The 14,750-nt window shown below is 38.3% G+C and overlaps 1 protein-coding gene across 1 annotated transcript in view; it reads right to left on the bottom strand.

The window, feature by feature from the left end:
* The window catches only part of igdcc4 (immunoglobulin superfamily, DCC subclass, member 4), a 50,491-nt gene extending 36,196 nt beyond the window's left edge, over window positions 1-14,295 (bottom strand). The window contains exon 1 of the mRNA XM_006779822.3: window positions 13,941-14,295. Coding sequence (XP_006779885.2) covers window positions 13,941-14,007 — 67 coding nt within the window. The 5' untranslated portion in view covers window positions 14,008-14,295. The remainder of the gene's footprint in view (window positions 1-13,940) is intronic.
* Between the last annotated feature and the right edge of the window lie 455 nt (window positions 14,296-14,750).

Here is a 14,750-nt window from a genome sequence, read left to right as displayed (position 1 = left end):
CTGCAGTATTGTATGGTGCAGTTTGGGGTTTAAAATTTGCCCTTCTTAAAAACATGCTTTGTGTCTTTGTAATGTTATGTAATGTAATGTTAGCTGACGTCCATCCATGGATGTACGTGAGAAAGAGGCAGACAGGAGCAGCTAGGATTTAGCTTAAATACTTGAAATTATGTTGATTTATCTTAATTTTCCTGTAAACTGTAGTTTGATCTTAGCTAGAATTACATAGCTTACTTTAATTCTGAAACTGTGTAGAAATCCATTTCAGGCACTGCCTAATCATTTGTCTCAGACGGAGAGAAGCTGAAATTTGTGGCATTTCTTAAGAATATTTTCATTGCGTTAGTTGCTCTCAGAAAACCCTTGTTGGTATTTTTATAGAGCTGTTGTGTTTCAGTTAAACCCACCAGACACGACTGAACTGAAAACAAGGGCAAACTTTACATCAGAAGATGTGCGGCTGTGTGACTTTCTTTCACACATTAGTCTGACTTAGAATTATTGTTTTAAAACACCAGTCACACAAACAAAACAATGCACTGAGGCAGCAACATGTTGTTGGTTTTTTCAGTGGAGTCTGGTGGCTTTGATCAAAAGAATTGCTTCAGTTTCTCCTCACAAAATCTGTTCAACAGCAGACCTGAAAACACTTGAAATACACCCTACAGTTAAACATGATTTTTGTTAGCCAAAATATACTTTACTGCTGGTCATTTAACAGCAGTACAGTTAGGACAGTGTTAGCAAGTTGTTATGATGCTCTGCTAAGCAATGTCACAGGACAAATAGTGCAGGGAGGGAGCTGGACTACGGTTTCTAACTGAAAGAGACAGCGAGAGCAGATTCAAGCAAATCAAATGATAATATTCAAATGAATCAGATCATCAACTGTCACTGGTTTGCACCTGTGTCAGGGGAGCAGCAGTTAAAGTTTCCATGGTGATGGCATTCACTGTGTGCACTGTAACCGACTGTCTCGAAAATGGGCTTGGCACTCACAAAATGCCTTATAAAATCCAAACTGTCTATTGTATCCACCTGCTTTAAAGCTGCTCTATTTAGCTGTGATTTAAAAAAAAAAATGTGCTCAGGTGTGCTATGAAAAAATAGATTGTTTATTCTTTTCTCCAAAAGTTATTGCTCAAATTATTACATAAGTATATGGAGAACTTAAATTGCACTCCTCCTACTCAAATCTTCTATATCCCAAAATGTACATCTAATGGCTCCCAGAGAAACCACGTCTGAAAGAAAACAATTTTTTCCAATGATTTGTGGGTAAAATTATGGTCATAGAGTATAAATTTTCACCTCACCGACAGATTAAAGAGAATTTTTCCATTAGAATTTTTCTGCTTCTGCCATTCTGTTTATTAATTAGTCCACAAATAGCTCTCTCGTCCACTTGAATGGAGAGGGATTTGTTTTTTTGGCAACAATTTGAAAATAATTTACATGTGTCTGAAAAAGTAAGTCATCCCACCCCCGAGCTAATCAGTTTGGTGCAAGAATGATGTCTCTGTGTCAAGCAATGTGGGAGGATAATAATAATATTAATAATGCCTTATATATGTTTGTATGTTCCCTGTCTCCTCCAAGATGAGTGCACCATCTTGATGAAACTTTGTATAAACATTGCCTATGGCACTGTGATGGTCAACATCTAAACTCTGTATACAAATATTTTATTCAAACTCCATAATCATAAATATTTCTTCATTTGAAATTTCAGTTGAGCACAGAGTGGAATGTCACATTACAAGGTGTGTCGCAACATAATGAATTATAGCCTCACACTATAATGTTTCTATGGTTGTATGTTCCCTGTTTCCCACGTGTAGCATGGGGGTTTTCTAGTATTAACAAGGAATTTAACCAATACCAGGAAAGGCATTCGTGATTTAAAAGTCACAAAAATGACAGAAATCTCTTCAAATGTACTTTCAAAGTATGACTGGAGAACTTGTTGAACACCAAATTCCCAGCTGTCACTATGCATGTTATTAATGTGTGCTTTTTGGGCACCGTGCAGTTGAAATGTTAGTTGATTGTGGTTATATAGCAAAATTGCCTATCTTTTGCAGAAGTGTGACAGTTAATGTTGATTTGTGACAAACTCCCTTTTTGTCAGACTACAAAACAAACTGTACCTTGAGCCTCAGGAGCTATGAGTTGTAGAAAACATGGAATCTGCAGTTCGTTGAGCAAAGAGATCTTACAGATTTTTATGCTCTGGCTGTCTACATTCTAGTAGGAAGAAAGCTGGAAACCTTGAGGCACCCCATGTGCCTCCTCTCTTAGATAACACAAGGTTAAAGTTGTTGTGCTGTGCTGCAGAATATATTTCAAGTTGCAAAATTCCTCATGCCTGTATTTCTCATGCCACTTACACTTTTGTGGTTAATACCCCAACAGAGCAAAAGTTTATTTTAAGAGATTACGACACTCACAAACTGGTTCTACCTTCAAGGATCCCCAGTACATTTCAGGAATTTAAAAGATATTTTGAATTTCAGGAGTGTTTGAAGGATAAATTTGTGGAGTTTTTCACTTGGAGCTCCATTGAAGAAGTACAAGACAAACCCACACTAAAAGTTCTGATAACCACTTATGAGAACTTCAAGAAGAAAAATAATGACATGTTCATTTGTGTGCTCATGTGGTTCACAAGAAACCATTGGTGGTTAAAAGCTGTTGTTTTCTTTAAAAAAAAAAACTTAAGGGAATTATTTAAAATAGTAAATGACTGCCTAAAATTGTAAAAAATAAAAATAAAAATATATATTTTTTAAAACCCTTGTATGTTATTGTATTAATTTCCACTTTTAAAAGACCTTTACTGGCATTTTGTTGTTATTTTATCCCTGCCTTTAATGTGCTTTGAGATCAAGAGATCAGCAAGGTCAAATTTTTTTTGACATTTTTATTTTTACTCAGAAAACAACTAATAAAATTTGTTCTTTACATTTTTAGGGCAATGCTTATTTATAAATCACTTAAAGGTTTCAGGATTCAGAATCCTTTCACTGCAATGTCTCTCTCTTACATCACTGCTACAACCTAACCTAGCAATGATACATAACCTCGGAATAATCTGTAATTATTATCTTTCGGTGTTCTGTCACACACACACACACACACACACACACACACACACACACACACACACACACACACACACAGAGAGAGAGAGAGAGAGAGAGAGAGAGAGTTTCACAATACCAAAAAACCCACAGCAAGCCAAGTCAACAAAATATAATTTCACGGTGTTATTTAATTCATGACGTCAAAGCCGTGATGGTGGGAAGCAATAAAAAATCCAGCATACGAAGAATGAGAGTATATGAAACCCACAATTTCAAAATGAAATGAAGGATTAAATTAGTGTCCATAAAGGTGCATGTTAGGAAGTCACTCACTGCTTTCTCACTGAAGATCAGTCACTGTCATCTCAGAGTCCTGTTGCCTAGGTAACTCTCTAAAGTACTTGCCACACTCTTATATGTCAGTCAGCGGCGTCTTTGGCTCTCATTGGTAGTTGCTTCAGTTGCCTGCCTCGAAGTTGAGAGAAGTTTTACCCACTTTTAGACGTTATTTCAGCTTTGAGAGTAAAGTGACACAGAGCAGCTAAATAGGATTTAAGACACTTTTTGTGAAGACAGACGACCACAGCACACAAAAACAACGATAGCCACTTTTCTTTGTGCCAAACCAGTAGATAATTGATACGATTGGTTAGTGATGTTTATATGTAATGTGCAACTGGGTAGTACTTGTGTTGGAAACCCAATACATGGTAATGATTTGTAGGACATTACTGTGCACTGAATAATAAATACAGGCTGAGTGCACTGGGAACCTGGTGTAATAACAATAACACTGAGCAGGGTCAGTGAGTAGAACTAAGTATGTGTGTTTGTGTGGTAAGCCTGGATGGCTGAACCCAAACCTCAAACCAAGCTGGTTTTCCTTTATACTAGTGTTTAGTTTCAGTGGTACCTTATTTTGCCAATTGAATTAACTTCCATCAATAGATACGAGGTACAAACAATACCCCCACCACTTGCTTTGTTTGTGGCGAAAAAATATCCAGCATATGAAGAAATCAATATTTTGAAGCCGCAGCTTGAGAGATCATCTGAGCGGAGAAGCAGCCAGTGATAAACCCTGCAGGGAGACAGACATTCTCAGGTTTCAGTGTGCAAGTAGAAATGCTTGTGTAATAGCAAAAACAGAAAATCTCACTGACAGATGCACTTTAGCGCTGTCTAAATATTTAGGCTTTTATTTTGTATAGTGTAATTCAAAAAAAACTGCTTTGGCTATATTAGCTTTGTACTGAGAGAACAGACTGCATCTGGATCATGGTATACAATCCATTGTCTTTGAGACCGCTGATGCGCTTGTTTCTCAAATTGAAACTATTTATTAGGTAAGCAATTGTACGTATAGAGGGCTCAGTATTTCACTGAACCCATAGTGAGGTCACGAGTCACTCAGCAATGTGAACAGCTGCCGTGTCAAGTGTTAACTGTTCCAGCTGTGTTTCCTCCCAAGACGATACACTAAAGTTCTTCTCACACCCAATCATGGGCACAGATACATGGTCACTTCACTGTTGAAAAGCAGATGCAGTGAATTAAGGAATTAAGACAAGCAGACACACAAATCTAACTCAGTAAAGTATATTCTGATGCTCCATAGGGAACTCTGGATTTCTGCTCAGTTTGAATTGTATAATTATTTAACTCAAAGCCAACTATCTAAGTGGAAGACACGTTAAATGGCCTCGGGGCCAATTCAAACCCAGGTTTCTTCATTACTTTAATGGCATATGTGCCACCTGTTAAACCAAGTGAGCTAAACCAGCACCTGGAAGTTGGTAGGTTATGTAATGACTAATGAGTTTCTATTCAGTTAATAAGATTAGTTGTTTGTGCTAAAAAACAAACACCAAGCAATGTCCTTCAGAACGTCCTAATCAAAATAGAGACTTTCTTAGTGCTTTTCTCCAATTTTATTAAAAAAAAAAACACACATTAAATATAATCAAAAACTTAAAAGCTGATGAGATTTTGTGATTTTTGTTAAAAAAAAATCACAAAACCATCATTTGGCTTAGTAATTAATCACCTAATCATTTAAACTCTAAATGGTTTCAATACTTCTAAGTTAACATCTCTTTCTCTATTTGTCAACTTCTTTGCACCGCATGCGGTGAGGAGCACTGAAATTTTTATAAAGTGATGAGGTATGAAGCTCAACATGCATACTTTTTAAAAATAGTTTGTTGTGCACATATTCTCACAACCAGTGTAACGACAACTGGCTTGAAAGGGAAAAGAGACAAACATGGGAGCAGAACAGAGAATAAAGGATAAAGAATGAGAGGGGGCGTATCGGTGCAGTCCCTCATGCCTCCTGCTCTATGTACAGTGCTCATTCATCCCATTCTGGCTTCCTCCAATCACAAAGCAGCTTTCTTGCATGTGGGGCCTCCCAGCAGCGTGGGGCCTCCACATGGCTATGTCAAGTGCCAGACCCTCTTGCATGAGTCAACAAAGCAAGCAATAAAACCAACATGGGAGTAACACGGGAGATCCAAGTCGGAATCTATTTATTCACACAGCAGACAGTGAACTTACAGGAGAGGACTTCATGGTAACATCCGTGGTGATGGTATGAAAACAGACTAAATGCAGACAGGAGATGATACACCTGCAAGGTAGTTAAAAAAAAAAAAACACAACCACAAAAAAACTAACTCTTTCCTTGATGCTTCCTTTTCAAGTGAAGCATATGTTACATTAAAATGCTCATGCACAAGGATCAGGGTTGAGCATCTCACACTATGTCATGATGATGAATGAGACTGTTATGTGGCACTACCTGGTACACGCACTGAAGAAGGACAGACTGCACTGAGCAAGCTTCACAGATTACGCTCGCACCAGGATTGTCAGTAATGACATCTCCATCACAGAAGAGATGTGCTGTGATCTTTAAATAATATAGTGCATTTGAATGAGAACTAAAGGGTGTGAATACTCAGTATGAATTCACAAATGACTGTTCAAGAGATTCCTAAATGTATGCTCTCTATTGTGTGATGGCAGAATATATTATTAAGTAATCTAGGAACTAAAGTTCAGCCCTGCTTTGAATTTCTAGTGGAGCTTTTCCCACCGTGGTATGCACTCAGTATCACTATAACGCTACAGATAAACCAGCATCTTCCCACCTACATGGCCACCTTTAGTGTAACTCCTCCGCTCTCGTTTGACCAAGCATACAGCCGAGAGGAATGGAAGGAATGTGAATGCAGGTTGGTTAATCAAGTGAGCACAACGCGACCACTGACACTGTCATAAAAATGAGCACAGGAATAAAAAGAAGCTTGCCAGTGTGATAAGTAGAACTACGATCTAGTGGTCATCATTTAGTGTGGCTAAAGGTTCAAGTTTGCACAACACCTTAAGTCACTTACTTTGACCTGAGTAGCTCGTATTCCATTATGTATATCAATTACACTATGAGGTAAACCTCAGTGACCTAGTAAGCTAACGGGATAAAATTACCAGTTCTATATAGCATTGCAGTAAAGTCTCTATAATAACAGGTAGTAGTGTTGCTGGACAACAAATCAGAAAGAGCCTGATTCACTTAGATTTGATTTCCATATGTAATGGAAGTAAAACTCACTGGAAAAGCTTATATAAGAGAAAATTACTTTGATCTCTTCACAATATATGTTTTACTGTAAGTTGTGAATTTTTTTACATGACTAAATATAATAAAACAAATACTGTATGTTCTTCTTCAGATGATGAAAGAAAATATTCTATAACCTAAATGGCTACTATCTAAAATTAGGTTTAACCATATTGTAACGTAAGCCAGAAATGGAAAAAGACACTTAAAGTAAAATCATATAATTTCAGCTCACACACTGATGTCTGTTGCAGGCTCAAGATAGAGAAATCCAATATTATTTGATCTATAAACTGTTCTTTTATAATACACATATGTATTCTTGGTGAAATTAACACCTCATTAGTTTACAAGGTCTTGTTATTAGATATTTTAAAAGGTCACGCTATTCATTTCAAAACAAAATACATTCTCACAACAACAACCCAACCCAGAAGAGCAAATCATTTGAATGCATAGCAGACAAAATCAAGCTCAAGGCTTCCTCTCCTTTCATGCAAAGATTTCTGTGCTTAAGATTGCTTTTCTGGCAGCATGAATAGGCACACACAGGGCAGCACAAATAAAAAAAAATCAACATATTCACTACACAAATATACCCAGCTGAAACCCAGCCCAGGGCATCTTTAAATAATATGCATCCTAATTTAGCATGTGCTCTCTGGGGACGGGATCAGGATGCACACACAAATCGCAGCTGACACACCCACGCTTACACACCCACGCTTACACACAAGTGAGCGAAGCAGGCACACCGGGTGCACTTTATGTACCTTTAGCAAACACACACACACACGCAGATACTTAATTTAACGCTAATGTATAATTAGGTAGTCTCAGCAAGCACTGCTGTCCAACATGCTTAGATTTGTACCTCTCAAGAGATCTGCATACATATATTCACAGAAATATTGAAAGAGAAAACCAGAACATTTGTCCTTAAAAGTACTATTTTACATAATTTACAATTAAATCAGAAATTGCAACTTCATGCAATTACATGAAGGCACAACAGTGATGTTTTAAGAAAGATTGTATATACAAGATTGTGTATGCACAGACATTTATAATAATGTTAAAGCTGTTCCACCCATGAGCAGTAACAGTGCAGCAAATTGCTAAAGTCCTTCTCCAGATGGCTTGCATCCATCTCCAAAACCAGTGCTTAATGTTTTGTAGGTGCCATTATACTGCAGGTTTAACAACTGTCTCTAAGGTGTCCTTACAACAAAACAGAGGTTAATGCACTCTATACATTAAAGATGATGCTAGAGTTTAGGAGAGGCATAGGTGAACATCCCTAGGAGACCTAAAAGTGCAGGTCAGCATCGACTCCATCATAAAACAACCTTGCAGGAAATAAATTATGGGTTTCTTAAAGTTTTATGTTTTTTTGGAGTACGCACGTTAAATCATCCACGTCAGCTAAAGTTCTGATAGACGTTTGATACAAAAAAACTCCAGATTCAACTCAAATAGTGCAGTGATAAATAAAAAATGACCTAGAACTGAAGAAAGACCTAGAGATCCTGTGTTTGTGTGTGTCTGACAGCCAAATCTTTGTGAGCTGTTCAACCTAAAAGCAAACTCAGGATAACCTTGTAAAGAAATAATGAAACTGTCCACTTTTTTAATCTGAGTTGGCAAGAACTTTGTGTGTTGTTTCATGATGCGTGATGCAACATCTATGATGGTGATGACTTCCCTGTGCAGGAAATGGAACTTTGTGATTGGAGTTATAATGTGAATTTTATATCTAAAAAAAAACAAAACAATCTGTACTCTGCAAACTTCATACCAGACTTCTTACTGTGAGTCAGTGCCAAGCTGAAAATCTCTCCCCTTTGTGTAACTTTACATCACCATGACATTTAAGCTAGACAATGGACTTTGCACCACAGTACCCTGTTGCAGTGTGTGAAATAAACTGTTGACTTAAAAAAAAAAAATCCCTCCCACCACTATTCTTAGCACCGCAAATTCATTTAAACAATAAGAGTTTTGCAGTAAAATTTCTATCATGAAAATATTAACTTTGTAACAAGCTGCTGAGATGACTCTGTCTGACCTGAGCATATTGGTGGAATAAATCTGTTATTTGTTTTGGGGGGGTTTGAAACTGTGAAATTGACAATTCAAATGATTCCTAGAGAAATAAATCCATCCTCTGTTTCAGCATACGAGGTTCTTCTAAAGATTGCTCATTCAGGTAGTCTACAGAGATTTTTGAACTAAGCCAAAAATAAGACATCTACAATGAGGAAGTGCTGGTGGGCTGGCCTGGAGCCTTCAAAGGTATTCCAAGAGCATATCAGAGATGTTGGCTTATTTGTACAGTTTTCCTTACATGACTCCTTACACGGTTATTTTGGGGGCTCCTTTATGAGCACTAGTAAGGTCAACATTACTACTGTAGCTTTCTATATAAGGTAACATTAGGTTAATACAGGGATGAGAAAGCTGTGGTAACTATAAAATAACCACACACATTAATTACTGCCAGTTTTGGCAAAGTCTAATAAGTGGAGAAGACTGGCACTAGAAGGCCAAGTTACTGCAGCTTTTCACTGTAAACTTTAGGTCAGTGGTTCCGTAACCTCAGGGTTCATATTTCTTAGTGAGTCATAAATAAGCCAAGCTCTTTCATCTTCTTTGATCGAACTTATTTGTAATAAAAAATCAAATTGTTTCAAAATAAAACAAAGAGTCTATACAAGCCTCATCAGGTTAAATGTTAACTTTCATGATGGTATAATTAGAAAAACACTGAACAAGTATGACTTGCTTTCAATATTTGCCTCTAAAAATAAGAAAAGGACAGCTTAGGTCTGAAAAGCTGCATCTGAACACAAGACTTCTGGAAATGTGTTCTTTAGACAGATGAGACCGAAGTGGAGACCAAATGCAGAATGCTATGTTTGATAAAAACAAAGCACAGTTTATCAACACAAACACCTCATACCATCTGTCAAGCATGGTGCCGGTGATCATTTGAGCTTGTTCTGCAGCCACAGGACCTGCGGGCACCTAACATTCATTGAGTTAACCACAAACGTCTCTGTATACCAAAGTAATATAGAGTTAAATGTAGGACCGTTTGCCCAACAACTATAGCTTGGCCAAATTGTTTGTTGAAAAAAATTACTCTAACCAATCATTTTTTAAATGTATTAATTGACATTATAGGGCGCCGAGCTGTCATAGGAGCTATGCAGTCAGTAGGAATTAACAGCTGAAACTACAGCTCCCCTCAGCTTCAATTTACAGGCTTTACAGCAAGTTTAACTTTATTGTTTAGCTGTCGAGTCAACATTTCTATTGCTTAACTTTGTTTCTACTGCTCTCACAGCATTGTTTTCAGCTGAGGCACATTCTTGGATTTGACAAGAAAGCACTAAAAACCTTGTCAGCACCAAACAGCAGACACGTGGTTTGGTGAACAAAGAGGAACATTTTCTTCTTGAGCGAGTGGAAACTAAAAACTCAACTAAAAGAGACTAAAAGTTGGGCTTACATTCACCAGATGATGCAACTTCAAATGATAAAGTTGCTCCATAAATTATGTAAAATAAATTAAATCATTAAATTAATCTGACTGGGTAGTTTAATGGGTATCATACAGTACATGATGTAAATACACCTTGTTTTGATTAGCCTTAAGTCTTCTAGATATACACAAAACAGTGCTTCAAAATAAAAGCCCTACAACTTTTTTAAATATTGGAACTCATTTGAACCAAAACCCATGAGCCACTCACAATCGACTTTGAGTCCAGCAGTTAGGAAACAATTCTCTAGCATACTTCAGCAAAATTTTAGAACATTTCTGGTCAATGTATCCAAATCAGTGATACAGTTTGTACTGTGAATGTACTGTGTCTATCTCTGTGTTTACATATTTTCTTGGTGTGTGCTGACTTCTGTCCTGCGGGCACACTGGCTTTCACCCATAAAAATCAGGACGAGCAGTTTAAAGAATAATGGTGATTGATATAAGAAGAGAACATGTAAAAAAATAAAATAAATACTTTCCTGCCTATTTAAGGCTTATGCTACTCTGTAACAAGTGCAGGGGACTAATGTAGGATGTCTAACTACATATGACAAAGTGGAGAAGCATTACAAAACTTGCTAGTGCAAAGATTTCCATTTAATAGGACCTGTAAAATGGTAAATTAACTCAAGTGTCATTCTTAGTCAGTGCCTAGGCTTCATTATGCCCTTTTCACTGTGTTTATATTCATCAAGTGCTTATAAAAAAGGGTAAATGCATTACAATAGTCAGATTGATTTGCTCATAAAGTCTTTCAGGACTGTGGATGTTGTTTAATTGTGTCTATTAATAACTGTGCAGTATTCTATGACTGTGAACACACAGACACATGGGCAATCTGGCTTCATTCATTTGCTTCTGATGGGTTAAGTGAAGCTGACAGATTTGCCTTTGATCTTTAGAAAGTACAAAACAATTAATTTATACATGCAGACATGGCCCTTGCCCTCAAACATACCCCTTTAGCTCCTGTCATTCTATCCATGGCCCAGAATTAACCCTAACCTCTATTCAGGAACAACCTCAGGTCCCATAAACACCATCATCCACAACAGTACAGTAATGTACTTCCTAAACCTAGCAAAATTCACACAGAGGGGAAAATGTCTGAGTTGTTTACTTATCTTGATGACAAAAAGTATAATTATTTGGTAATAACACATAATAAGCAACCTTTTAAAGCATGTTGCTATCAGCAGTGCTGATAATTACAATTGTGGGATTTGATGACAAATGTTAAATATCACAATGGCTCTTTGAATGTGAGTTTTTTTGATGCAATTTTTAAAACTTACAAATGTATGATTTTATTGAAATGTTTGAACTGCCTAATCCCAAAATGTCCAAACTCAAAACTTTGCTGTTCTCACTGTACAAATAAATCAACCTTTTCCCAACTCTTATCATGCATAACCTCCACACCAATCAGTATTTACTTGCAAAAGATTTCATCATCTCACTGTGACTGCCCACAAGTGTGGCACTCACTCTCTTGTCAAGAAGATCTCAACAGAAGTTATTCCTTATTCTGTATATTCTGGAATCTTCAAGGCTTGGTAATCTAGCTCTATATCATTTGTACCCTCTGACCTCTTACTGCTATATCAGATGGAAGTCAAGGAGGCACACCTCTAAGTTGCCTGCTTCTTAAGGCCATCGTGTACATAATTGAAGAATGAGTAATGGAGCTTATGTGTTGAAACTGCAGTATCTCAGAGGCAAGTGATGTCTGCCTGGATACAAGCATGGTTCTCATATACATGCATTCCATTACACTTGACTTTTCGCTGCCACACCAATCCACCAAGCACCAAACTGCCTTATTTCTCATCACTGTTGGTAGCAATCACTGCAGGCCATAACATACCACAGCAGCAGCAGGAAACCTTTCTGCAACTCCCACCAAAGGATAAACTACACAAGCTGTTCAATGAGACTAAAGTAAAGAAAGAGGCATAGTTTTTGTGTAAGTTTACGCTGATATTAATAGCTTGTGTATTAGTGCCACTTTCCAGATGAAACTTTACGGTGGATCAAAAGACCCCAACATGGAGACTGAATGCAGCCTCAAAGCATAACAGAGTCTCCACTGTGTTTTGCACAGTGATGATTGTAGACACTTACTGCTACACCTCTCTCCTGACCTCTTCTGTACATATTCATGATGATGACTTGAACCAAAGTTTTTTTTTTCCTCCCTAACACCCGTTACCAACAATTTTCATATGAGTTCTTCTGTAATTTGGGATGCTTCAGCCTCTTCTCCTTTTTTTCTCTTTCACAGCATCCACAATATGCTGAGATATGCCAATTTTGTGGCAAATAACACTTTCAGAATCACTTTGCTGTTGCAAAAATACAATTGTCTGCCTGTCACTCTGTGTTGTCTTTGCCATTTTTATAGATTTGACTAATTGTTAAAAAAAAAAAATCACATGCCACTCTAACCTGCTCCCAAAATGTTTAATCTGTCCACACTGCCATGCACATACATACATGGCAGGAGTTACATACTTTCTCATGTCTGACCAGGAGTTACAGTGCCCACTGATTTCCAATCCTCTGTCAGAATTTCCGTTTCTAGGTCTCTGCTCCATGTTTATCTTATAATCCAAACTCTCTGATGAACAAGATGGAAACAGATTATGAAATTCTGATATGATGCTCTTCTTGAGCTGAATGTTGCCCCAGTGATTTCATACAGAAATGTTCTGACATGTTAGACAGTCATCAGACAAAAATCAGAAAGTTGGGCTTTGGAATAAAAGGTTTTAAGGAAATCAAATGTTCTATCTTTTTTGTTTCCTGACCACTGGTAAGCATTTTACTCTATAAGAGCCACTCGTGTTCTGCGCTGGTCTTTTGTCATGTAAATCCGGTGACCAGACAGTCTCTCACCGGCTCATCGCCACCACTGTTAGCATTTTCCTCTTCAACCAGCCACAGCAGTTATTAGGAAATAAACTTTTTGCTGTACAGCTATCATATTCATCATGATGCATCCATCTTTAGATTTCTATAGATCATACGGCAATCTATAAATATGTAGAATACTTTTGATGATGTTACACTGTCTTCAAAAACCTCTCCCTCAACTTTTCTGAGCCATGCAGAGGGGAAAACCATAACGTCCCTTGCGCACATCAGTGCACCGTAACAGAAAAAAGTTAACCCTCCCTCAGCAGCAGAACACGAAATAGCGGTGTGCTGCAGGACATAGTTCTATTTCTGAACGCACAAGCCCATCACACATGTTATTATTGTGAGTCCGATTCCCTGGTTTGGATCCCAAACTTCCCACGGTCGCTTCAAAGCCCCTGGCCGCCCTGTGGCAACATTCAACAACACTGTGGCTACTCCTTGGGCAATGTGCTGCAACTTCCCATCGCCAAAGCTTTCCAGCGCGTCCTGAGAGAGATACCAATGAAGTACCCTAACAAAACACCCCTACATCGTGGGGATTAGAGAGGCCAAATGAGGTGAACACTGAATACGGAGGGGATATTGTACAAACTGTGCAAGGTGCAGATTCACCCAGTAGCTCATATCTGTTATCGCAGTCTACTTATGTTCTGAGTAACTGCACTTCAGAGTAATACGAGAGGTCCGCTGGCTCACACATGCACCATACAAGAAAAAATGAAAAAAAAGAAGAAGATTTAAGTGAGCGCTTTACCTTGCTTGGATGGACCACAAAACAGCGAAAGAAGACAGAACAGCCAAATTGTACTCTCCACCGCCATGTACAGCCTTTGATTTCCACCAGTGGGGTAGCAGCTTGAGTCTATACAACAGCTATACCGTTATAGCGACATTCATATGCTGGAATCCGCTATTGTCTCCGCCGGTGCGTAAAGGAGTCTCTGAGAATGTTTAGATTTCTTTGGTTAACAGTCTCCCTGGTTTTCCTAACAATAAGGTTGCATTAGTCGGGGGAGAGCCGTCGTGTCTCTCGGCGCTTCAACGCCATGTTGCGAACGAATGTTAAGTGTGTGTTGGCTGCGGGTCCTAACACAGCACTCACACACACACGTGCGCGCACTTTCACGCACACGCACGTTCACCAGACACTGGCTGGCTGGTCGTCGCTGGAGTCCTGAAAAGCTTTCGGTGATTCTAACACACCCTTACTTCGTCCTTTTTTCAGCCCCATGCTTTCCACTAAGACTTTATTGGTCCGGAGCGAATGCGTTGTGAAAAGCACCTGAAACATCAAATCTTTCGAAATACATGTTTATTCCAGGCGCCCTCTCTCTCTCTCTCTCTCCCTCTCTCTCTCTCTCTCTCTCTCTCTCCCTTTCTGTCTAAAATGATGAATTCGTTAGAGTTATGCCACAGTCTCTGCAAGAGAAACACCAAGTGTGGAGAATGGTCTGGCTAAGTGGTTATCTGTAATGACTGCTAATGCGTTGCCCTGAATGAACCCGATGTCGGAGGCACTTGGGATGTTTATGTGCGCTCATACATCAAAATACACATCAAACGT

This window comes from Neolamprologus brichardi, chromosome 1, assembly GCF_056152115.1.
Source record: "Neolamprologus brichardi isolate AB-2024 chromosome 1, ASM5615211v1, whole genome shotgun sequence".
Taxonomy (NCBI): Eukaryota; Metazoa; Chordata; class Actinopteri; order Cichliformes; family Cichlidae; genus Neolamprologus; species Neolamprologus brichardi.
This window is presented reverse-complemented; position numbering and strand designations above follow the sequence as displayed.